Below are 26394 nucleotides of genomic sequence, written 5' to 3'. Positions count from 1 at the left end.
ACTTTTGGCAGAGATACTTAAAACATGGTCCATCATTAGGCAAAGCCTTTACAAACTGTTTCATTAGGCCTAACGTTATATGTAGAGGTGGTAGGAATACGTTTTTTGGATCTACAAGGTTTTTGCGTAGAATGTTCTTCTCACCAGGATTTAAAGACTCCCTCACAGGCAAGTTCTTTCTGCAGCAGTGTTGATCCCTAGACCTACTGTCCCATTCACACAAGAAACATGGAAACTTGGTAAAGCCACCTTGCTGACCAAGGAGCATGCATGTTACTTTTAGATCGCCACATATCATCCAACCATTAGCAGGATAGCCTATTTTATTTAGCACTATTTCTAGGTTTTCATAGCTTTCTTTCAAATGTACAGAATGCCCAACAGGTATAGATGCATGCATGTTACCACTGTGTAATAAAACAGCCTTTAAACTAGTTTTGGATGAATCAATAAACAGCCACCGTCTTCCATTTGTATTCAATACTAAACTCATTCATCATACTAGGAATGTCTGAGTAGTACACTAAATCACCTTCTTGTTGAAAAACCTTGGAAAATTGCTGCTCTCTCTTTCTATACATGTATATGCTGGTTCCAACTGCCAATAAGTTCTTTTCTTTTAATCTAGAGCCAAGCAATTCAGCTTTTTCTTTTGTTAAGCCCAGATCCCTAACCAAATAGTTAGGCTCGGCCTGAGTAAACTGTCTGGGCTCTAGACTTTTTGTATTACAATGGAATTCACCATTATCTGGTTCATCTAAATCAGATTGTACATCAGAAAATACTTCTGTTGGAACAGAATTTAAATCATCTGGTAGTTCAGGAGCCGGCAAATCTACACCATGCCTTACTCGTCGGATGGTGGATGGAAGGTTACGGTAGCTTATTACCTTCTTATTTTTCAAATTATGACCAGTAATATCAACACTGCAAAAGTAGCAATCATCGGAATGATTCCTTGCCTCCCTCCATATCATAGGAATAGCGAATCTAAAGTCTTTTTCCTCCTTTTTGGACCATTTTCTCAGATCTTCAACACACACATAACATACCTTATGTGGCACCCAAGATTTTTCTTGATCACGAAGTTTAGATCCAAAGTGTGATATATAAACCTTTTTCGCAAGGTCTGTAATGTTTCTTTGATGTTTTTTAATCTCAAATTCACCACAGATATAACAAAAACTGTCAGCAGAGTTTCTTCAACCATGATTAGACATTGTACTGAGCACATGTACAGGAAACGGGAAAGTGAGGTTAGGTTGACAGTAAACAAAACACCATCTGTTAACACAAAAATAGAATCGACCTTTTTTTCCCAGCAAATGTTTTTTAGCAGTGCTACCAACGTCATCTACATTCATTACACCTCCTTTTTAAATTATTTTAACTGCATTAAAGCTGTTAAATTCTTTAAAAATCGCCTAATTTAATGAATTTAACTGTAAAATGTGAAGAAATGGTGGGTGCTCGTCTTTTTTAAGTATCATATTTGGATTTCCCACCCTAAGAAACATAACAATAACGTATTTTCCGCAAAACGTTTTTCCATCGTTGACCTGTGTTATCACCCTGTAGATACAAGGCAATGTCCGTAGGCTTCCTATAAACAGCATGTCCCAACGCACCAAGGAACTTTCCTTCCAACAAACACATCAAAGAAGGGTCGGCAGCCATCCTTTTCAGCCTCCATCTTGAAACCAATGTTCGGGTGGACCGAATTCAGGTGTTCTGAAAAGTTCAAATTCTCACTGCCACGATGTCGTCTACATATCTGAAAAAAGCCGCAGGTTTGAAAGTCGCCGATTCTAACACACGTTCCTCGAAGTCCTTCGTAAATAAATTGTTCCCCATTGAATCCGTAAGTCTGTACATATTACAGCTCATTGAACAAAAAATAAGTAAAATTTGACTCATGTCGAGATAGGTTCGTTACTTCAACACCAAGGATAACCTCAGTTAACAGTAACAAATCAGACAGAGGAACTCGAGTAAACAGAGAGAACACGTCAAAACTTAGTAAAATATCAGAGTGATTCAAACGAAGTCCCCGTAAACGACGTAAGAAATTTGCCGAGTTTCTAAAGTGATGCTAACACCGAGGCAACTAGTGGGCTCAGAAGAGTAGCAAGGTGTTTATGTCGGAACACCGACGTTGCTCACAACCGGACGAGAGGAATCACTTCTTTGTGGATCTTCGGAAGGCGATATAACCTATGGCGAATACGACAATAAGCATTAAGACTCTTTTGTCTCCAGCAACAAAAAACTTTTCTTGAAGAGGCTTGTAGTCTTTCTCTCAGCATTTTTTGTGGGGTCAGCACAGATACTGCGATACGCTGAAACAAGTAGTAAACGTGTATCTTTTGAGCGTAATCCTGATTGTCCACAGCAACTGTAGCATTGTTCTTCTCTGCCGGTGAAATAACAGTATCCGGATTAATTCTAAGTGAAGGTAAAGCAGCCCTGTCTGCTGCTGTTATGTTACTCTTGGGTGGACGTGCCCCAGTCAACATTGCCCTCTTGACCAATCGTGCACCGGGTGAGTAATGATAACATCGTGTTGGCACAAAGGTCTACGGCCCTTCTGCCTTAAGGAGGGAGGATCTCCAACACGACTGGTCGTATTTTGTGGAAATATCATGTGAAATGTGTTTTCCGATCTCCATCTAAGATTGGGGTCCTTTGAGGTTCCGTTAATGATGGTCTTGGTTTGCGTAAGGCAGGTGTCTGCAGTATTCCTTGCAGTTGTGGCATGTCATTTACTGGTCAGACTATCAGGACCGTGGAGGATCGCTATACTGAGCATAATCATCGCACACGCTTACGACCTCCGAGCAATTGCACTACTGAAGAACATCGTGTTACCACCATCCATCCTGTGGAATACAACTATACGGAGATTCTGGCACGAAGTTCCAGCTACTGGGATAGCGTTCCCAAGGAATCGGTTGAAATCAGATTAGTAAGTAACCTTGTAAATAGAGATGGAAGTTTTTGCTTAAATTCTGTGTGCAATCATGCTGTCTCACTTGTCAAAAAACGAAGGGACAAGTTAATGCTACCTCACCTGTTGTTTAGTAATTTCCACTATCGTCGCTCATCTTTGGTTGCGTGATAGTGCTACTGTTTACACTGCGCGCGCGCGCGCGCGCGCGCGTGTGTGTGTGTGTGTGTGTGTGTGTGTGTGTGTGTGTGTGTGTGTGTGTGTGTTTTATCTTCCCGGACTTGCTATGCAAACCGAGGCTTCAGAGTCACTTGCACAGCGCTGAATCACTGCAGTTATGCCTTCAAAATGTCGGGGAAGGCACCTGTAGAAATAACAGCAGCTGTCGAGGACGCCACCCGGATGCATTCCAGTAAGTTATATGAATACTGTATACGCAGGGATAAACTCAGGTCTCAGAGTACAATCTCTGTTGATCGATTCACTTTAAAGTTTGCTGCTGTGTACTAAACGTAGACAATGATAGAATACACACTGAAGAGCCAAAGAAACTGGTACACCTGTCTAATATCGTGTACGGCCCCCGCGAGCACGCAGAAGTGCCGCAACACGACGTGGCATCGACTCGAATAATGTCTCAAGTAGTGCTGGAGAGAACTGACACCATGAATCCTTCAGGGCTGTCCATAAATCCATAAGAGTACGAGGGGATGGCGATCTCTTCTGGAGAGCACGTTGAAAGGCATCCCAGACATGCTCAATAATGTTCATGTCTGGGGAATTTGCTGGCCAGCGGAAGTGTTTAAACTCAGAAGAGTGTTCCTGAAGCCACTCTGTAGCAATTCTGGACGTGTGGGGTGTCGCATTGTCCTGCTGGAATTGCTCAAGTCCGTCGGAATGCACAATGGACATAAATGGATGCAGGTGATCACACAGGATTCTTACGTACATGTCACCTGTCAGAGTCGTATCTAGACGTATCAGGGGCCCTATATCACACCAGCTGCAGACGTCCCACACCATTACAGAGCCTCCACCAGCTTGAACAGTACGCTGCTGACATGCAGGGTCCGGGATTCATGAGGTTGTCTCGATACCCGTAGACGTCCATCCGCACGATACAATTTGAAACGACTCTCGTCCGACCAGGCAACATATTTCCAGTCATCAACAGTCCAATATCAGTGTTGAGGGGCCCAGGCGAGGCGTAGATCTATGTGTCGTGCAGTGATCAAAGGTACACGAGTGGTCCTTCGTCTCCGAAAGCCCATATCAATGACGTTTCGTTGAATGGTTCGCAGGCTGCCACTTCTTGATGTCCCAGCATTGCAATCTGCAGCAATTTGCGGAAGGGTGTCTCTTCAGTCACGCTGAACGATTATCTTCAGTCGTCGTTGGTCCCGTTCTTGCAGGACCTTTTTCCGACCACAGCGATGTCGGAGATTTGATGTTTTACAGGATTCATCACATTCACGGTACACTCGTGAAATGGCCCTACAGGAAAATCCCCACTTTATCGCTATCTCCGAGATGCTCGTACGCCGACTATAACACCACCTTCAGACTCCCTTAAATCTTGATAACCTGTCATTTTAGCAGCAGTAAAAGATCTAACAACTGCGCCAGACACGTATTGTCTTACATAGGCGTTGCCGACCGCAGCGCCGTATTCTGTCTGTTTACATCTCTCTGTATTTGAATACGCATGCCTATACCAGTTTGTTTGGCGCTTCAGCGTATATATTGGGTGAGAAACGCGGCGCTGCCCGGGTTTTCCTTTTGCCAAATTTATATTAGAAACAAACCCAATGAAGTATCGAAATAATTGCATTTCCACTTATCCGTGGAAGCATCTCTGAAATTATGAAACAGTCGTACAAAGATATATGCACAATTCTCAATTGCATAATGAATAACAGATATGAATTAAGAAACGTCATCTCAGTCAGTCTCTGCACATTGGGCGCAGCTGTTTCTCGTGTCTTGTAAAAGTCTCAACGGCAGTCCCTCTTCCTAGTCCTGTAGACGACTATTGTTTTCACCTACAGTCGTTTGCGCTTCGCAGTTGAATGCCGTCAGAAGCGCTGCCAGATGTTATGGATATACTTAAGTTGAATCTACACTAATGGCCATTAAGGTAGCTACACCACGAAGATGACGTGCTACAGACGCGAAATTTAACCGACAAGAAGAAGATGCTGTGATATGCAAATGATTAGCTTTTCAGAGCATTCACACAAGGTTGGCGCCGGTGGTGACACCCTCAACGTGCCGACATGAGGAAAGTTTCCAACCGATTTCTCATACACAAACAGCGGTTGACCGGCGTTGTCTGGTGAAAAGTTGTTGTGATGCCTCGTCTAAGGAGGAGAAATGCGTACCATCACATTTCCGACTTTGATAAAGGTCGGATTGTAGCCTATCGCGATTGCGGTTTATCGTATCGCGACACTGCTGCTCGCGTTGGTCGAGACCCAATGACTGTTAGCAGAATATTGAATTGGTGGGTCCAGGATGGTAATACGGAACGCTGTGCTGGATCCCAACGGCCTCTTATCACTAGCAGTCGAGATGACAGGCATCGTATCCGCATGGCTGTAACGCATCGTGCAGCCACGTCTCGATCCCTGAGTCAACAGATGGGGACATTTCCAAGACAACAACCGTCTGCACGAAGAGTTGGACGACGTTTGCAGCAGCACGGACTATCAGCTTGGAGAAAATGGCTGCGGTTACCCTTGACGCTGCATCACAGACAGAAGCTCCTGCGATGGTGTACTCAACGACGAACCTGGGTGCACGAATGGCAAAACGTCATTTTTTCGTATGAATCCAGGTTCTGTTTACAGCATCGTGGTGGTCGCATCTGTGTTTGGAGACATCGCAGTGAACGTACATTGAAAGCGTGTATTCGTCATCGCCATACTGGCGTGTCACCCGGCGTGATGGTATGGGGTGCTTTTCGTTACACGTCTCGGTCACCTCTTGTTCGCATTGACGGCACTTTGAACAGTGGACGTTACATTTCAGATGTGTTACCACCCGTGGCTCTACCCTTCATTAGATCCCTGCGAAACCCTACATTTCAGCAGGATAATGCACGACCGCATGTTGCAGGTCCTGTACGGGCCTTTCTGGATACAGAAAATGTTCGACTGCTGTCCTGGCCAGCACATTCTCCAGATCTCCCACCAATTGAAAACGTCTGGTCAAAGGCGGTCGTCACAACACGCCAGTCACTACTCTTGATGAACTGTGGTGTCGTGTTGAAGCTGCATGGGCAGCTGTACCTGTACGCGCCATGCAAGCTCTGTTTGACTCAATGCCCAGGCGTATCAAGGCCGTTATTACGGCCAGGGGTGGTTGTTGTGGGTACTGATTTCTCAGGATCTATGCACCCAAATTGCGTGAAAATGTAATCACTTGTCAGTTCTAGTATAATATATTTGTCCAATGAATACCCATTTATCATCTGCATTTCTTCTTGGTGTAGCAATTTTTATGGTCAGTAGTGTACTATAGGCCTGTCTTAGACGTAAAGAATAAATGTATTAAAATTGCATGCATGATGCGTCATTTTTTCGCGCATCTCAGTATTTATGACATCATACCTCCTGAACTATGATGGCTAGGTAGTTCTGATCCCCATAGCGATTGTCGCATGACAGTAAGGGATAAGGGTACTAAATTTGGTTGAAATTGTCCAAGTGGTTTAGGAGGACATGTAGAACATACATACACACACACACCCATCCATATGTGTGTGTGTGTGTGTGTGTGTGTGTTTAAATAAGGTCGTTAAGTCGGGAAGATGTCGACGATTTGAAATGACTTCGTTTTCTGCGACCAGTCCAGAATCTTTATTGCACAATGATTCGTTGATCTATTACACCCTGAAGGTATCACAATTTCTTCGTGTTGCAAACAACAGTCCAGGTCTCAGCCTAGTATATTTCTGTGCTAACATCCTGCAATAATTCATCACCAGGACTTCAGCCGTCACGTGTTCACTTTCTTTTTTTTTTTTTTTTGTTTGTGTCATGAATCTTTTGACTGGTTTTATATGTTGCACCACGACTCATGTTCGTGCTGCACCATCTTCTTCATTTCAAGCTAGCACTTAGACTCGAAGTCTCCATTACCTGATGGATGTATTCCACTCTCGAGCTTTCCTTACGGTTATGGCCTCTACGAATGCCTTTATTACCAGGGAAGTTATTCGATGACGTATTAACATGTTCATTTTCACAAATTGAAGAAAATAGCAACAGCTGTGGAAGCAATAATATTTTTTTGTTTACGGCCGGTTTCGGAATAATGTAATTCCATCTTCTGGCATATACTATAAAGACGGAAAGAATAACTTACAACTATCGATAAGCAGTCTTTGAAATATGAGAATGTAACACCAAGCTGATGACCGACAAAGAGCGCAAGAGAATGAAGGTTGTCTTCCACCCTACGTTGTCGGTATAACCAAAGGTATGTGCAGAGAAGCTAAAGAGGGACAACTAGTGGTGAATGTCAAAAACATGAAAAGAAAACGGTCTTCTGGAGGACATATTTAGCTTATAGCGAATCCAAACAACTTGCCGTGAAATTAAAAATAAACTCGTCGATATTAAGAGCGCGGAAGAAAATCCACTGTTGAACGAAAAAGAGTACTCTGGTAAGATGTGAAAGATTCCACTGACGGCCTCTGCGGCGTCGGAGAACGTGTTGATGGTATGACTGAAGAAGAAATGGGTGTTCATTTTTAACAAGGGGGCTCCAGCAATAGCAACTGTCTCACTGAGCCTCGGAACAATCTTTATGAAACAAGGCAGAAGGCGTAGATAGCATTCCTTCGGAGTTTTAAAGATTGTACCGAGGTTGGGTACTTATACTCTACCTGGGATAATTGTGCGAACAACTATATAAATAATTATGATTAAGTTTCGGGTTTTATAGCGTCACGCAGACTGACAACCTCCCACGCCGGATTTGGTTTTCGTAGGACGCGATTATGTGTGGATTTAATGATTCCGTGCGTACAACAAAAGAAAACGGAGAGTAAGACGAAAATTTTGTGTACTGCACATATGAGGACGAAAGTTCCTTACATATTACAAAACTGTAGCTGTGAGACGACGTGAGCAGTGGATATCGGTTATCAGTAGGACACAGTATCGATTAATGTCAAATTATGAATGACTGTAAATTGTGTACAGTGTAGTCCACATTTACGTATGTATTTTCGGTCGCAATAGACAGACAATTTTATCAGTGCTTCACGTGATTTCTTGGTGTGTCCCTACCGCCAAACCTGTAGATTTAATTACGTACAGGTATACAGGGCTATTACAAATGATTGAAGCGATTTCATAAATTCACTGTAGCTCCATTCATTGACATATGGTCACGACACACTACAGATACGTAGAAAAACTCATAAAGTTTTGTTCGGCTGAAGCCGCACTTCAGGTTTCTGCCGCCAGAGCGCTCGAGAGCGCAGTGAGACAAAATGGCGACAGGAGCCGAGAAAGCGTATGTCGTGCTTGATATGCACTCACATCAGTCAGTCATAACAGTGCAACGACACTTCAGGAAGAGGTTCAACAAAGATCCACCAACAGCTAACTCCATTCGGCGATGGTATGCGCAGTTTAAAGCTTCTGGATGCCTCTGTAAGGGGAAATCAACGGGTCGGTCTGCAGTGAGCGAAGAAACGGTTGAACGAGTGCGGGCAAGTTTCACGCGTAGCCCGCGGAAGTCTACGAATAAAGCAAGCAGGGAGCTAAACGTCCCACAGGCGACGGTTTGGAAAATCTTACGGAAAAGGCTAAAGCAGAAGCCTTACCGTTTACAATTGCTACAAGCCCTGACACTCCATGACAAAGTCAAACGCTTTGAATTTTCGGCGCGGTTGCAACAGCTCATGGAAGAGGATGCGTTCAGTGCGAAACTCGTGATGAAGCAACATTTTTTCTTAATGGTGAAGTGAGCAGCACCAAAAGTTAACGTGTTTTGTGCAGTCTCACGGTTTAAAGTTTACGGCCCCTTTTTCTTCTGCGAAAAAAAAGTTACAGGACACGTGTATCTGGACATGCTGGAAAATTGGCTCATGCCACAACTGGAGACCGACAGCGCCGACTTCATCTTTCAACAGGATGGTGCTCCACCGCACTTCCAACATGATGTTTGGCATTTCTTAAACAGGAGATTGGAAAACCGAGGGATCGGTCGTGGTGGAGATCATGATCAGCAATTCATGACACGGCCTCCACACTCTCCCGACTTAACCCCATGCGATTTCTTTCTGTGGGGTTATGTGAAAGATTCAATGTTTAAACCTCCTCTACCAAGAAACGTACCAGAACTGCGAGCTCGCATCAACGATGCTTTCGAACTCATTGATGGGGACATGCTGCGCCGAGTGTGAGAGGAACTAGATTATCGGCTTGATGTCTGCCTAATCACTAAAGGGGCACATATCAAACATTTGTGATTGCCTAAAAAAACTTTTTGAGTTTTTGTATGTGGGTGCAAAGCAGTGTGAAAATATCTCAAATAATAAAGTTATTGTAGAGCTGTGAAATGGCATTTGTAATAACCCTGTACATGCTATTGGTGGAACAGAGCATGTGTGTTCAGGTAGAACAGATACTAGGACATTACGGGCACCAGTCAACAGTGTCATGGTCACAGGGAGAGTAGGTTCCCTTCAACAGCGTTATCATCACATTGTGTGTAGTCACCAGTCAACAGTGTCATCATCACAGTGTGTGTAGGCACCATTCGACAGCGTCATCGTGATGATATGTGTGATCACCAGTCAACAGCTTCAAAAATGTTTCAAATGGCTCTGAGCACTATGGGACTTAACATCTGAGGTCATCAGTCCCCTAGAACTTAGAACTAATTATACCTAACTAACCTAAGGACGTCACACACATCCATGCCCGAGGCAGGATTCGAACCTGCGACCGTAGCAGCAGTGCGGTTCCGGACTGAGCGCCTAGAACCGCTAGACCACCGCGTCCGGCCCTTCACTGTCCAGCCTAGAACCGCTCGGCCACAGCGGCAGGCTCAACAGCTTCATCGTCACAATATGTCTGGGCATTATTGAACTGTGTAACCATCATATTGTGTGTAGGCACCAGTCAACAGCGTCATCATCACATTGTGTATAGTTACCATTCAACAGGGTAATTAGACAGTGTGTAGGTACCATTCAACAGTGTCATCATCACAGTCTGTGTAGGCACCATTCAACAGTGTCATCGCCACATTGTGTGCAGTCACCAGTTAACAGTGCCATTGTCACACTGTTTGTTGTCAACAGTCAACAGCGTCACCGAGCGAGGTGGCGCAGTGTTTAGCACGCTGGACTCTCATTTGGGAGGACAATGGTTCAAAGTCATGTCCAACCATCCAGATATAGGTTTTCCGTGATTTCCCTAAATCGCTCCAGGCAAATGCTGGAATGGTTCTTTTGTAAGGGCACAGCCTATTTACTTCCCCATCCTTAACACCATCCGAGCTTGCGGTCAGTCTCTAACGACCTCGATGTCGACCCCTTCAACAGCGACACTGTCACAGTGTGTGTTGGCACCATTGAATGTTGTCATCAACATACGAGGTGTGGCTAGAAAAAAACCGGACTAGTACTGGTGAAACAATAAAACGAATGCAATAAGGCTGAAAGTCGCGTGGCCTGTCACGTGACTCTCGCTCCGCCTACTGCTCGAGTTTCATCTGCCTCCTGCACTCAGTATGCCCGTGGCGTCTGTTTTAAGTAGTTGACGTTTTGTCTGTGCGTCGGAAAATGTTGAGTGTACAGAAAGAACAGCGTGTTAACATCAAATTTTGTTTCAAACTAAGAAAATCTGCAAGTGAAACGTTTGTAATGTTACAACAAATGTACGGCGATGATTGTTTATTGCGAACACAAGTGTTTGAGTGGTTTAAACGATTTAAAGGTGGCCGCGAAGACACCAGTGATGACACACGCACTGGCAGACCATTGTCAGCAAAAACTGATGCAAACATTGAAAAAATCGGTAAACTTGTTCGACAAGATCGCCGTTTAACAATCAGAGCAGTGTCTGAGTTAACAGGAGTTGACAAGGAAAGTGTTAGGCAGATTCTTCATGAAAATTTCAACATGAACAAAGTGTGTTCAAAAATGGTTCCAAAGTGTCTCACAATTGAACAGAAGGAACGCCGAAGAACGATTTGTTCTGACATCCTGGAAAACATTGAAAGTGATCCCACCTTCTTACAAAATGTTATTAATTGCGATGAATCGTGGTTTTTTACTTACGATCCCGAAACTAAACGCCAATCGATGCATTGGAAAACTCCTGGTTCTCCACGACAAAAAAAAGCACGAATGGCAAAATCGAAATTCAAGGCAATGACATCAAAGGGATTGTGCGCATTGATTGGGTACCAGAGGGACAAACAGTGAATCAGCATTACTACATTAGCGTCCTGGCTACCCTACGTGAGCGAGTACGGAGAAAACGGAACGATTTGTGGAGAAAAAAGTCATGGATCCTTCACCAAGACAATGCCCCAGCTCACAGTGCGTTGTCAGTGAAGACGTTTTTGGCAAAATACAACATTCCCATCTTAGATCATCCACCCTACTCACCTGATTTGGCCCCCTGTGACTTTTTTCTTTTCCCTAAAGTCAAGTCAGCTTTGAAAGGAACTAGATTTGAGACTGTTGAAGCAGTAAAAGAAAAAGCGAAGGAAGTAATGTATGGACTTACCGAAAATGATCTGCAGCATTGCTATGAACAGTGGAAAATTCGTACGGAGCGGTGTAGAGACCGAGGAGGAGAGTACATTGAAGGAGATAACATGAAATTGTAAATAATTGTAAATAAATGTTTTTTCCAGCATCAGTCCGGTTTTTTTCTAGCCGCACCTCGTATTGTGTTTGGGCGCCAGTAATCGGTGTTACCAGCACACTGTGTGTAGGTACCAGTCAAAAGTGTCATCAACTCATTGTGTATAGTCACCAGTCAACAGTGTCATCATCATACTGTGTGTAAGCACCAGTCAACAGTGCCAAGCTTGCTTTGCTTGCAGGTGATGGAAACATTGCAATAAATAGCAAATCAAGTGAAGTCTTAGAAATATCGGCTAGTAAAATATTTGTGGACATTAATTACTAGTTCCTAACCAATTCTTTGTCAATCAAGTTTGAAAAAACACACTACATGATGATCAGAACTTGTAAGGGGTGTCCCACAAGTATATGCCTAACATATGATGACAAGCAGATAGAAGAAGTGAACAGTGTTACATTCTTGGGATTACAGCTTGATAATAAATTCAACTGGGAGGAGCACACCACAGAACTGCTGAAGCGTCTTAACAAATCTCTATTTGCAATGTGAACTGCGTCAGACATAGCGGATATAAAAATGAAAAATCTGGCATACTACGCTTACTTTCATTCCATAATGTCATATGGGGGCCAGCCGGTGTGGCCGAGCGGTTCTAGGCGCTTCAGACTGGAACCTAGCGGCCGCTACTGTCGCAGGTTCGAATCCTACCTCGGGCATGGATGTGTGTGATGTCCTTAGGTTAGTTAGGTTTAAGTAGTTCTAAGTTCTAGGGGACTGATGACTTCAGATGTTAAGTCCCATAGTGCTCTGAGCCATTTGAACCATTTGTCAAATGGGATTGTTTTTTGGGGTAATTCATCAAGCCAAGCTAAAGTTTTTCGGGCATAAATACGTGCAATAAGAGTTATATGTGGTGTGAACTCAAGGACATCCTGCAGAGGCCTGTTTAGGGAACTAGGGGTACTAACTACTGCTTCCCAATATGATCATTCCGTAATGAAATTTGTCATTAAAAATATATCACTTTTTCAAACCAACAGCTCAATTCAAGGAATCAATACTAGAAATAAGAATAATCTTCACAAGGATTTAGAGTCACTTACTCTTGTACAAAAAGGTGTGCATTATTCAGTAACACACATTTTCAATAACTTGCCAGTAGCCATAAAACGGTTAACAACCAATGGAAGTCAGTTTAAGAGAAGCCTACAGGGTTTATTGGTGGCCATCTCATCTCCTTCTACTCTACTGATGAATTTCTCAGTACAACCAACTGATTTGTGTTTATATATATAAAGTACAATCTAACTTTTGTCCCATTTCAGTGTAGTAATGTGTTCACTGTAAATGAATAATGTAGTAGTCGTATTATATGTTTATTACCTAATAAATATAAAAAAGTTTTAAATTTTAAATTTAGTGCATTAATGCGATCTTAGTGAATGAGTGTTTGTAAAATGATTCTTTCATATAGTGTTCATTTAAAAAAATTACGATCGTTCCACTTGGGTCCTGTGGAAAGTACATTAGCTTATTTGTTTCAGTTGTAAATATTTGTCATGAATTATTGTTTTTCTGACATGTTCTACATCCTGGATGACCTCTTCACTACAGATCAATTGGAATGATAGTAAATCTAATCTAAATCATCATCATATTATGTGGAAGCACCAGCCAACAGTGTCATCATCTCATTGTGAATATTCACTAGTCAATAGTGCCATCATCACATACTGTGTAAGCAGCAGTCAACAGTGTCATCATCATCTCGTGTGTGAGCACCAGTCAACAGAGTGATCATCGCAGTGTGTGTAGGCAGCAATCGATTCTGTCATGATCACATTGCGTGGAGTCACCAGTTAGCAGCGACATCATCAGAGTGTGTTTAGGCACCATTCAACAGCGTCATCACCACATTGTGTACAGTCAACAGCATCATTGTCACAGTGTGTGCAGTCGCCAGTGAAGAGCGTCAACATTACACTGTGTGCAAGCGCTATTCAAAAGCGTCGTCAGCACATTGTACAGGGTGACACACGGGAGATGGACGGTTTCAAACTGCGTAGTACTGAGGGCGCGGTGGTGGGAGGTGGTCGTGGTGGGGATAGTTGTGATCCACACAAGACGCCATTTCATTTACTCAGTCACTATGGAGCAGTGGGACTTGTAACGTCGAATGTTTGTCTACGACAGTTTCGTGAAAAGTGGTGAGTCTGTCATTGCTACGCAGCGATTGTTTCGTGCGCGGTTTAATGTCGGTCGACATGGAGCTGTTCCGAGCCATAACACAATCCTCAGATGGGTGGAAAACTTCAGATCAACTGGAAACATACTGGATAAGAAGCATCCTGGCTCGAGACGCAGAGTAACGACACTAGAAAATGTTGAAAGGGTGAGGCAAGCGGCAGTCAGAAGCCCAGGACTGTCAGCTAGACGTCATGATAGTGAGTTACGAATCAATCGTGAATCGGTTCGACGAATTTTGCATAAAGAATTAAAATTCCATCGCTACAACATGCTTATTGCCCAACAACTTAAGGAAACTGATTATGCTGTACGAGAAGACTACGCTTACCGAATGCAAGTGATTTTGGGATCGAATGAAAATGAAATTTTATTAATGAGTGATTAAGCTCATTTTCATTTAAACGGGACCGTGAATAAGCAAAACCTACGTTACTGGGCTCCAGAGCATCCACACCTTATCCATGAGCGTCCTCTAGACTCAGAAAAAGTAACAGTCTGGTGTGCTCTTGGCTCTGTTGGCATTATTGGACCTTTTTTTTTTTAAGAGAATAGGGCCACAGTTACTGTTAATTCGGTTCGCTACATTCGTGTGCTTGAAACATTCTTGAAACCAGAACTAAGAAGACGACGATTCCCTCTAAAACGCGTTTGGTTCCAGCAGGATGGGACAACATTGCACACCGCAAACACTTCAATGACAGTTCTGAGACGCATGTTTCCTGGCCGAATTATCTCACGTTTTGGCAATGTTCCTTGGCCTCCCAGGTCTCCCGACTTGTCAGTATGTGACTTTTTTTCTGTGGGGGTACCTTAAGAACTGTGTCTATAACCACAAACCACGAAATTTGGACGAGTTGAAGAATGCAATCGTTCAAGAAATTACTGCCATCCCTGCAGAGATTTTAGTCCGTGCGATGGAGGATTTTGGGAAGAGGCTTGACTCCTGCATTCGAAATGCACGTTGACGACATTATTTTTCACAAATAACTTTGTTAACTAAAATGCCAAATAATGAGCTTTGATTCTATGTAAATAAACATGCATTAATTGTAAAGTTGGCTGAGTTGCTGTTGTTGTTGTGGTCTTCAGTGCTGAGACTGGTTTGATGCAGCTCTCGATGCTACTCTATCCTGTGCAAGCTTCTTCATCTGCCAGTACCTACTGCAACCTACATCCTTCTGAATCTGCTTAGTGTATTCATCTCTTGGTCTGCCTCTACGATTTTTACCCTCCACACTGCCCTCCAATACTAAATTGGTGATTCTTTGATGCCTCAGAATATGTCCTAGAAAGCGATTCCTTCTTCTAGTCAAATTGAGGCACAAATTTCTCTTCTCTCCAATTCTGTTCAGTACCTCCTCATTAGTTATGTGATCTACCCATCTAATCTTCAGCATTCTTCTGTAGCACCACATTTCGAAAGCTTCTATTCTCTTCTTGTCCACACTATTTATCGTCCATGTTTCACTTCCATACATGGCTACACTCCATACGAATAGTTTCAGAAACGACTTCCTGACAAATCTATACTCGATGTTAACAAATTTCTCTTCTTCAGAAACGCTTTCCTTGCCATTGCCAGTCTACATTTTATATCATCTCTACTTCGACCATCATCAGTTAATTTGCTCCCCAAATAGCAAAACTCCTTTACTACTTTAAGTGTCTCATTGCCTAATATAATTCCCTCAGCATCACCCGACTTAATTCGACTACATTCCATTATCCTCGTTTTGCTTTTGTTGATGTTCATCTTATATCCTCCTTTCAAGACACTATCTATTCCATTCAACTGCTCTTCCGAGTCCTTTGCCGTCTCTGACAGAATTACATTGTCATCGGCGAACCTCAAAGTTTTTATTTCTTCTCCATGGATATTAATACCTACTCCAGATTTTTCTTTTGTTTCCTTTACTGCTTGCTCAATATACAGATTGAATAACATCGGGGATAGGCTACAACCCTGTCTCACTCCCTTCCCAACCACTGCTTCCCTTTCGTGTCCCTCGACTCTTATAACTGCCCTCTGGTTTCTGTACAAATTGTAAATAGCCTTTCGTCCCCTGTATTATACCCCTGCCACCTTCAGAATTTGAAAGAGAGTATTCCATTCGACATTTTCAAAAGCTTTCTCTGAGTCTACAAATATTATTTCATTAAAAACCGTCCGTCTCCCGTGTGTCACCCTGAATTAGGAACCCATCAGCGGCGACATCACGACAGTGTGTTTACTCACCAGTCAACAGCATCATCGTCAGCGTGTGTGTATGTACCACTCAACAGCACCAGTATGTGTAGTCACCAGTCAATAGCGTGACACCGCTCTGTGTGTAGGCGCTCACCTTGCGGCCTGGGCTCGCCGGTGACGCGGAAGGAGACGCTGACGTCCTCCCCGACGGCGGCGCTCACGTCGGAGTCCGGCCGGGTGATGAAGAGCGCCGGCCGCACTCCGCGCGCCGCCTCCGCCACCATGACGCGCGCCGCCGACTCGGCGACGCCCCAGGCGTTGTGCGCGCGGCAGCGGTAGACGCCGGCGTCGCGGGGCGTCGCGGCGCCGCTCAGCAGCAGCGTGTGCACGCCCGACTCCTCCCAGCTGCGCGCCAGCGGCGGCCGCAGCGGGTGCCCGTCCAGCGTCCACGACACCGCCGGCTGCGGCGAGCCTGCGCCACAGCACAGTCCCACACTTCCGCAAGGCGTTCGATATTGTTCCCCACAGTCGTTTAATGAACAAAGTAAGAGCATATGGACAATCAGACCAATTGTGTGATTGGATTGAGGAGTTCCTAGATAACAGAAGGCAGCATGTCATTCTCAATGGAGAGAAGTCTTCCGCAGTAAGAGTGATTTCAGGTGTGCCGCAGGGGAGTGTCGTAGGACCGTTGCTATTCACAATATACATAAATGACCTTGTGGATAACATCGGAAGTTCACTGAGGATTCGTGATTTCCTGCCAGCAAGGTCGCAGTTCGTAGTAATAGACGGCAAATCATCGAGTAAAACTGAAGTGATATCGGGTGTTCCCCAGGGAAGCGTCCTGGGATCTCTGCTGTTCCTGATCTATATAAATGACCTGGGTGACAATCTGAGCAGTTCTCGTAGGTTGTTCGCAGATGATACGAAGACCAGTATCAGTTGCAAAGCGATTTAGAAAAGATTGGTGTATGGTCTGGCAGGTGGGAGTTGACGCCAAATAACGAAAAATGTGAGGTGATCCACATGAGTTCCAAAAGAAATCAGTTGGAATTCGATTGCTCGATAAATAGTACAATTCTCAAGGTTGTCAATTCAACTAAGTACCTGGGTGTTAAAATTACGAACAACTTCAGTTGGAAAGACCACATAGATAATATTGTGGGGAAGGCGAGCCAAAGGTTGCGTTTCATTGGCAGGACACTTAGAAGATGCAACAAGTCCACTAAAGAGACAGCTTTCACTACATTCGTTCGTCCTCTGTTAGAATATTGCTGCGCGGTGTGGGATCCTTACCAGGTGGGATTGACGGAGGACATCGAAAGGGTGCAAAAACGGGCAGCTCGTTTTGTATTATCACGTAATAGGGGAGAGAGTGTGGCAGATATGATACGCCAGTTGGGATGGAAGTCATTAAAGCAAAGACGTTTTTCAACGCGGCACGAAATTTCAGTCACCAACTTTCTCTTCCGAATGCGAAAATATTTTGTTGAGCCCAACCTACATAGGTAGGAATGATCATCAAAATAAAATAAGGGAAATCAGAGCTCGAACAGAAAGGTTTAGGTGTTCGTTTTTCCCCCGCGTTGTTCGGGAGTGGAATGGTAGAGAGATGGTATGATTGTGGTTCGATGAACCCTCTGCCAAGCACTTAAATGTGAATTGCAGAGTAATCATGTAGATGTAGAGGCTTTTTGCGGATGATGCTGTAGTATATCAAGAGGTTGTAACAATGGAAAATTGTACTGAAATGCAGGAGTATCTGCAACGAATTGACGCATCGTACAGGGAATGGCAATTGAATCTCAATGTGGACAAGTGTAATGTGCTGCGAATATATAGAAAGAAAGATCCTTTATCATTTAGCTACAATATAGCGGGTCAGCAACTGGAAGCAGTTAATTCCATAAATTATCTGGGAGTAGGCATTAGGAAGATCTTGCAGTCCTTCTGAATAGAATGAATAAAGTTATGGGGGAAGAATAAAATATGACAATTAATAAAGCAAAAACAAAAGTAATGGCATGAGACAAAAAAGATCAACTGAAAGTCCAAGTTCATGTAGGCAATGAACTGCTTGAACAAGTTGATAAATTTACTTATCTGGGCAGTAATATTACCAGGGATGGAAGGAACAAGGCAGAAGTGAGGAGTAGAATTGCTCAAGCAAAGGCTGCTTTTAACAAGAAGAAAAACATCTTAACGTCTAAGAGCATCAGCCTTGAAATCAGGAAAAGATTTTAGAAATCACATGTGTGGAGTGTGGCATGCTACGGGGGTGAAACATGGACTCTCGGGACAGAGGAAGACCAGAAGCTAAATTCTTTTGAAATGTGGTGCTATAGACGCATACTCAAAATAAAATGTATCGACAAGGTCACAAACGAAGTGATTCTGGAAAGAGCAGATGAGAAGAGAAGCTTCTGGAGTTTCATTGTTAAAAGAAGAGTGCAATTTACAGGCCATCTATTAAGACATGAAGGACTCCTGAACACAATCATAGAGGGATATGTCGAGGGAAAAAGACCAAGAGGAAGACCACGACTGAGGTACATGGGTCAAATCGTGAAAGATGTGGGATGTAACACATATAATGAAATGAAGAGAAAAGCTGAAAGACGCACAGAATTTAGAAAAGCTGCCATTGTAGCTGTTGCAAACCAATCCTTCGATTGACCACTGCAGAAGAAGGCATTAGGAGTGATTTAAAATGGAATGACCATATAAAGTTGATCGTCGGTAAAGCAGATGCCAGACTGAGATTCACTGGAATAATCCTAGGGCAATACAATCCGAAAACAAAGGAAGTAGGTTACAGTACACTTGCTCGCCCACTGCTTGAATATTGCTCACCAGTGTGGTATCCGTACCAGATAGGGCTGATAGAAGAGATAGAGAAGATCCAACGGACAGCAGCGCGCTTCGTTAGAGGATCATTTAGTAATCACGAAAGTGTTAACGAGATGATAGATAAACTCCAGTGGAAGACTCTACAGGAGAGACGCTCAGTAGCTCGGTACGGGCTTTTGTTGAAGTTTCGAGAAGATACCTTCACCGGGGAGTCAAGCAGTATATTGCCCCCTCCTACGTCTATCTCGCGAAGAGACCATGAGGATAAAATCAGACAGATCAGAGCCCACACAGAGGCATACCGACAATCTTTCTTTCCACGAACAATACGAGACTGAAATAGAAGGGAGAACCGATAGAGCTAGTCAAGGTACCCTCCACCACACACCGTCAGGTGTCTTGCGGAGTATGGCTGTAGATGTAGATGTAGATGTAGAGAGGTCTGGGGGTGGGCGCTTCTTTTATTTGCTGGCGTCTCTCAGAGTTACATTTCAGACTGCGAGTGACACAAACTATCCACCTTATACATCTCATTGTGTACACTAGCACAAGAACATACAGCCGATTTCACGTGACTGCATAAGTGAAGATAAAATCTTTCAGTACTTTTTATATTACACATCAAAACCGGATGAGCTACCGGTAAGTGTGTTACCCGGATGAAGATGGAGATACTTCACTGCAGGGAGTTTCAACAGTTATTTGTTTCGGCAGGTTATGTCTATATATTGTTCTGCTTGTTCTTTGTATAAGAAATTCCATATAGATAAACGGAAGGGCAAGAAGCACACAAAGCTGTTTGTACCAGGCATTATTTAGGCTGCAGTGGTGGAATGGAAGCAGTAGGTATAAAACAGATTTTCCGTAAGTGTTTGCAGAATTAAGGCGAATGATACATGAAGTATTTAGGAGATGAAGACTAGTTGCCGGTGGCTGTGGCCGAGTGGTTCTAGGTGCCTCAGTCTGGAACCGCACGACCGCCACGGTCGCAGATTCGAATCGTGCCTCAGGCATGGGTGTGTCTGATGTACGTATGTTAGTTAGGTACAAGTAGTTCTAAGTTCTATGGGACTGATGACCTCAGATGTTAAGTCCCGTAGTGCTCAGAACCATTTGAACCATTTTGAAGGCTAGTTCTATTAAGATTGCAATTGAAAGTCAGCCCTATGGAAAAGGCGCCAGTACTGAAAAATTGGAGTGCTTAGGCTATATTCAGTAGAGGATGGGCGACTCAGAAGACTTGTCACCGACAATGGAAATGAGCGTTTGGCGTCATTGGCCGGGAGGCCCCTCGCGGGGCAGGTCCGGCCGCCATATCGCAGGTCTTATTACATTCGGCGCCACATTGGGCGACCTGCACGCCGGATGGGGATGAAATGATGATGAACACAACACAACACCCAGTCCCTGAGCGGAGAAAATCCCCGACCCAGCCGGGAATCGAACCCGGGCCCAGAGGACGGCAATCCGTCACGCTGACCACTCAGCTACTGGGGCGGACGTCACCGACAATAATGGGAAACTACTGGAATATAGAAAGCCATTGGGAGGACTTACAATTATATTATGCTGGTGCAATCCGAAATAACCTCACAGACTTGGATAATATGAGGAACGCAGTATGGGCTACTTGGTTTCATTACTGGTCGAAAGACAATTCACCTCAACATTGCGCGTGTTCTATTCAGGGGCGCAAATTCCTGAAACGCAAGAAAAATGAGGAAGCTGTAGTCGTAAGAATAAACTTCCTTATGAGGTAGCAATGGCCATTAAACCAACTTCCGGAGCACTGGCTTCATCAGAACTTCTAGAAAAGAGTTTGCATGGCAAAACGCAGAACCCAAATGAGCGCTTAAATGCTCTTATTTCGAGCTGATGTCCAAAGACAGTGTTTGTTTCCAATCCGGTAGTGAAGATTTCTGCTTTGAAAGCTGCAGCAGGGTACAATGTTGGGAATGTAGCAAGATTTCACATCCTCAAGAAATAGGGCTTTACACCTGGAGTCTTCACTGAGCAGATATTGCTGACCACCGATGAGCAACGAATCGCAAAGGCAGACGCTTCAGTGTAGAATATGGAAAAAATTGCAACAGAGGAGATAAAAGACCTTGGCAGGCAGCGGTGGTCACGAGAAGGTACAGTGCAGGAAGACCGGGCTCCCGACGGCCACGTGACACTACCGAGGGTAGACCACCGTACTCAGTGTATGGCACCGGCGCATCGCACACCATCTGCAGCAGCAATCTGAGTAGCAGTTGGCACCGCAGTGATACAACGAACTGTGACAAATAGGTTACTTCAAGGAGCCAGACGGCCTGTAGCGTGCATTCCACTGACCCCAAACCACCGCTATTTGCGACTTCAGTGGTGTCAGGCGACAGCTGATTGTAAGGCAGGATGGAGGTACGCTGCGTTTTCTGATGACAGCTGGTTCTGCCTGAGTGCGTTGGCCGTGTATTGGTAAGGGGGTGGCCAGTTGAGGACCTGCAACCACCTGTCTGTGTGCCAGACACACTGGATCTACACCTAGAGTTATGGTCAGGAGTGCGATTCCATATGAAAGCGGGAGCACTCTCGTGGTTATCCCACGCACCCTGACTGCAGATTTGTAAGTCAGTCTGGTAATTCGACCTGTTGTGGTGTCATTCATCCGTGGTATGTTTTCCAACGGGATAACGCTCGTCCACATACCGCTGTTGTAATCCATCCTGCTCTACAGTGTGTCGACATGTTGCCATGGCCTGCTCGATCAGCAGATGTGTCTCCAATCGAGCACATATGGGACACCATCCGACGACAACTTCAGCGTCATCCACAATCAGTATTAATCGTCCTTGTATTGACCAACGAAATGCAACAGCATGAAACTCCATTCCACAAACTGACATCCGGCACCTGTACACCACAATGTATGGACGTTTGCACGCTTGAATTTGACATTCTGGCCGTCACAACTGTTATTTATGTACCAGCATTTCACATTTTCATTGGATTATCTCGCGCTTATCTTAACCTGTGATCTGGCAGTGTTAATGATTTACGTATGTTACCTAGGCGAATGTATTCTCGAAATTTAATTACTCTACACTAATTAATTATTTTTTGTTGTTGCGATTTTGTTTTGTCAGTGTATGTGAGAAACTACTGGAAGGATTTCCATGAAATTTGGCACACTTATTCTAAACAGAAGCAATATTTAAGTAGAAACATCTGGAAAGTGTTCTGAGGAGCAATTGGTACTCCACAAATTATATTAGAAGTGTAACAGAGCCAAACACTCGGAGAAGTATGAAATCAGGAAAAGAAATGTCGGGCAGGCCTTTCTGCCATACATTCCCAGAGTGACGGACAGAATCGGCCGTGTATTGCACAAACACGGCGTTAAGACAATTTTCAAACCGACAACGAAGATCAAAGAATGTCTTAGATCGGCAAAGGAGAAAAGGGACCCACTTGCAATGTCAGCAATATACCGCTTACCATGCACATGCGGAAAAATTTATGTCGGAATGACTGGACGATAAATCAACACCAGGATGAAAGAACAAAATGCGACATTGCAGGTTGGAGCAGGTGGAAAAATCGGCCGTGGCAGAGCACGCGCTGAGTGAGATTGACCATGTAATAAAATTCTCCGACATGGAAGTTCTTGCTGTAGAGAAGCACTATCACATCCGCTTGTTTAGAGAAGCTGTAGAAATACACAAACACGGGAACAGCTTCAACAAGAAAGAGGAAAGCCTTAAAGTAAACAGATCCTGGCTTCCCGTACTGCAGCGAACGACCGTCGCAGGTAGCAAGAGGAGAACCGCACCGGAAATGACCGCGGAGAAGCCCTCGGACGTTGCGCCAGGTACATATAGTCTGCAGCCGCGAGCTCGGCTCCAGTTCACCACCGGCAATGGAGGGCGAAGCTTTTACAATGCCAGCCACTCGTGCTGGCGAAACGTCAGAAAAATCATCAGACGAACGTCGGCCGAAGAACCCGAGACAGAAGCAAATAGGCAGTTTGTCAACAACTGGCCACGAAAGCCTTAACAATTTTGCAACGCTGAGCTACTTAGGCTTCCGGAGATATTCATGGGACACGTGAAGTTCACCTCCTGCCCCGCTAGGACACGTCTATAAAGTTACTCTGCCACCTGACGCGGACTGCAAAGCAGCAATGGCAGCGTTTAAGGAACAGGACATTTTGCACACGCCTGTCTTCGGCGTAAAGACACTGAAGATCGCTGTTCACGACCATCCTCTGTGGTATAATCTAGTTAATCTCAGGTGAGAGCTGTTGGACCTGGGCGTCGGGTACGGACTACGCTCCTTACCACGCCTTCCATCGCCCAAAATACGCAGAGAATAGTCACCGGTGTTCGTAATTATCAGCGTCGTGGATTATGGAACTTAATATAGACCAGTGCCACACCAGTGAAAATGGAAGAGCTACGCTCCAACTGCCAAGCTGTCGACTATATGACCCGGTTTTACTCAACGTCGTTCAGTGCATCAAGTATCCTGGCAGCCATCCTAGTAGCACGGCTCGCGCTATAAAGAAGGAGAACCACCGAAACGTGCAGGCTGTCGTGAGAACTACATACCGTGGCTGCCTCTTCTTTAACCCTGTCGCTACATGGAGCCGCGGTCAGTCCCTGGGAATGACGTCCTAAAAATCCTCCCCATTTTGACTTGGCGTGAGTGTCGCCCACATGATCTCCGCCAAAAACGACGCGAATGAAAGTCGAACTAAACAAGAGTCTGAGAAGAATGAATTTTTTCACTCCTCAGCGGAGAGTGCACTGTTATGAAATATCCAGGCAAAACAAAAGCTGTGAGGATGATTCGTGAGTCGTTTTAGGGTAGCTCACTCGGCAGAGCACTTGTTCGTGAAAGGCAAAGTTCCCAGTTCTAAGCTGCCAAGAAATTTCAAGAGTTTGAGACATTGCTAGGTGCTCAAGGAACTTGGACCTACTTAAGGCTCCGCTCCACAGAAAATACCACTGCTCTCGGATCATCAGAGCAGTTTACCCTCAGGGCTTAGATATACTCTTCAAAGTAAAGATAGCGTTCTCTTCCCCCCAAGGACTCTCTTACGGAAAGAGTATTCGCAGAGAAATGCGCAAACGCCGCTAGCAAAGGCATTGCAACCCGTTTAACTACCAGCGAGAAATCACTGCATGGAGTTCCCAGAACACGAAGAACTAATGAGCCAGCACACCCACGAGACCTTTCCGAACACACTGGACGACACATCGTCTGCCATCATGACTCTGAAACCACTTATTTGTGAAGCATAGTGTCAAGACTGTGCCACAGATGTTAGTAGCTGCTGTCAGCCGATACCATCACTGTACCCCAGTCCCAATAGACTGGCCTGTCCAGAGTCTCGACCTGATGCCATTGGTACACTTTGGGATGAATTACAACGTCGACTTCAGTATAGATCACAGCACCAAAAATCACTGCATTCTCTGGTTTCGCCATTTGGAGAAAAATGGGCTGCCATTTCTCCACTGCCATTCAGACGCCTTTATGAATGTGTCCCGAGCGGGGTTCAAGAGGTCATAAAGGCTGAGGATGAACACAACCCGTATCAGTGTCGAGTAATAGAAGTCCGGATACTTTTGATCAGATAGTGTGACACGGCTGGGAAAAGCGTTAAGTCATAGCTTAAAATCCTAGACCAGAATTAAGTATGAACCGTGAACCTTTGGAACTTCTACATAGCATTTACCGACTAAATGATCTAGGCACACATTCGTAAGTACACTACCAGCCATTAAAATTGCTACACCACGAAGATGACTTGCTACAGACGCGAAATTTAACCGACAGGAAGAAGATGCTGTGATGTGCAACTGATTAGCTTTTCAGAGCATTCACACAAGGTTGGCGCCGGTGGCGACACCTACAACGTGCTGACATGAGGTAAGTTTCCAACCGATTTCTCATACGCAAACAGCAGTTGTCCGGCGTTGCCTGGTGAAACGTTGTTGTGATGAATCGTGTAAGGAAGAGAAATGCGTACCATCACGTTTCCGACTTTGATAACATCTACATCTACATTTATACTCCGCAAGCCGCCCAACGGTGTGTGGCAGAGGGCACTTTACGTGCCACTGTCATTACCTCCCTTTCCTGTTCCACTCGGGTATGGTTCGCGGGAAGAACGACTGCCAGAAAGCCACCGTGCTCGCTCGAATCTCTCTAATTTTACATTCATGATGTCCTCGGGAAGTATAAGTAGGGGGAAGCAATATATTCGATACCTCATCCAGAAACGCACCCTCTCGAAACCTCGACAGCAAGCTACACCGCGATGCAGAGCTCCTCTGTTGAAGAGTAAGGCTATCGGATTGTAGCCTATCGCGATTGCAGTTTATCGTATCGCGACATAGCTGCTCGCGTTGGTCGAGATCCAATGACTGTTAGCAGAATATGGAATCGGTGGGTTCAGGGGGGTAATACGGAACGCCGTGCTGGATTCCAACGGCCTCGTATCACTAGCAGTCGAGATGACAGGCATCTCATCCGCATGGCTGTAACGGATCGTGCAGCCATGTCTAGATCCCTGAGTCAACAGATGGGGACGTTCGCGAGACAACAAACATCTGCACAAACAGTTCGACGACGTTTGCAGCAGCACGGACTATCAGCTCGGAGATCGTGGCTGCGGTTACCCTCGACGCTGCATCACAGACAGGAGCGCCCGCGATGGTTTACTCAACGACGAACCTGGGTGCACGAATGTCAAAACGACATTTTTTCGGATGAATCCAGATTCTGTTTACAGCATCGTGATGGTCGCATCCGTGTTTGGCGACATCGTGGTGAACGCACATTGAAAGCGTGTCTTCGTCATCGCCATACTGGCGTATCACCCGGCGTGATGGTATGGGGTGCTTTTGGTTACACGTCTCGGTCACCTCCTGCTCGCATTGACGACACTTTGAACAGTGGACGTTACATTTCAGATGTGTTACGACCTGTGGCTCTACCCTTCATTCGAACCCTGCGAAACCCTACATTTCAGCAGGATAATGCACGACCGCATGTTGCAGGTCCTGTATGGGCCTTTCTGTATACAAAAAATGTTCGACTGCTGCCCTGGCCAGCACATTCTCCAGACCTCTCACCAATTGAAAACGTCTGGTCAATGGTGGCCGAGCAACTGGCTCGTCACAACACGCCAGTCACTACTCTTGATGAACTCTGGTATAGTGTTGAAGCTGCATGGGCAGCTGTACCTGTACACGCCATCCAAGCTCTGTTTGACTCAATGCCCAGGCGTGTCAAGACCAGAGGTGGTTGTTCTGAGTGCTGAT

At 44.8% G+C, this 26394-nt stretch overlaps 1 protein-coding gene across 1 annotated transcript in view; it reads right to left on the bottom strand.

Annotated features, from left to right (window-relative positions):
* Positions 1-26394, bottom strand: part of LOC124613832 (titin homolog) — a 1109199-nt gene that overhangs the window by 996420 nt on the left and 86385 nt on the right. The window contains exon 10 of the mRNA XM_047142555.1: positions 16380-16697. Coding sequence (XP_046998511.1) covers positions 16380-16697 — 318 coding nt within the window. The remainder of the gene's footprint in view (positions 1-16379; positions 16698-26394) is intronic.

Source organism: Schistocerca americana, chromosome 4, assembly GCF_021461395.2.
Source record: "Schistocerca americana isolate TAMUIC-IGC-003095 chromosome 4, iqSchAmer2.1, whole genome shotgun sequence".
Classification (NCBI taxonomy): Eukaryota; Metazoa; Arthropoda; class Insecta; order Orthoptera; family Acrididae; genus Schistocerca; species Schistocerca americana.
Note: the sequence above shows the minus strand (reverse complement) of the source record. Positions and strands in the feature narration are given on the sequence as shown.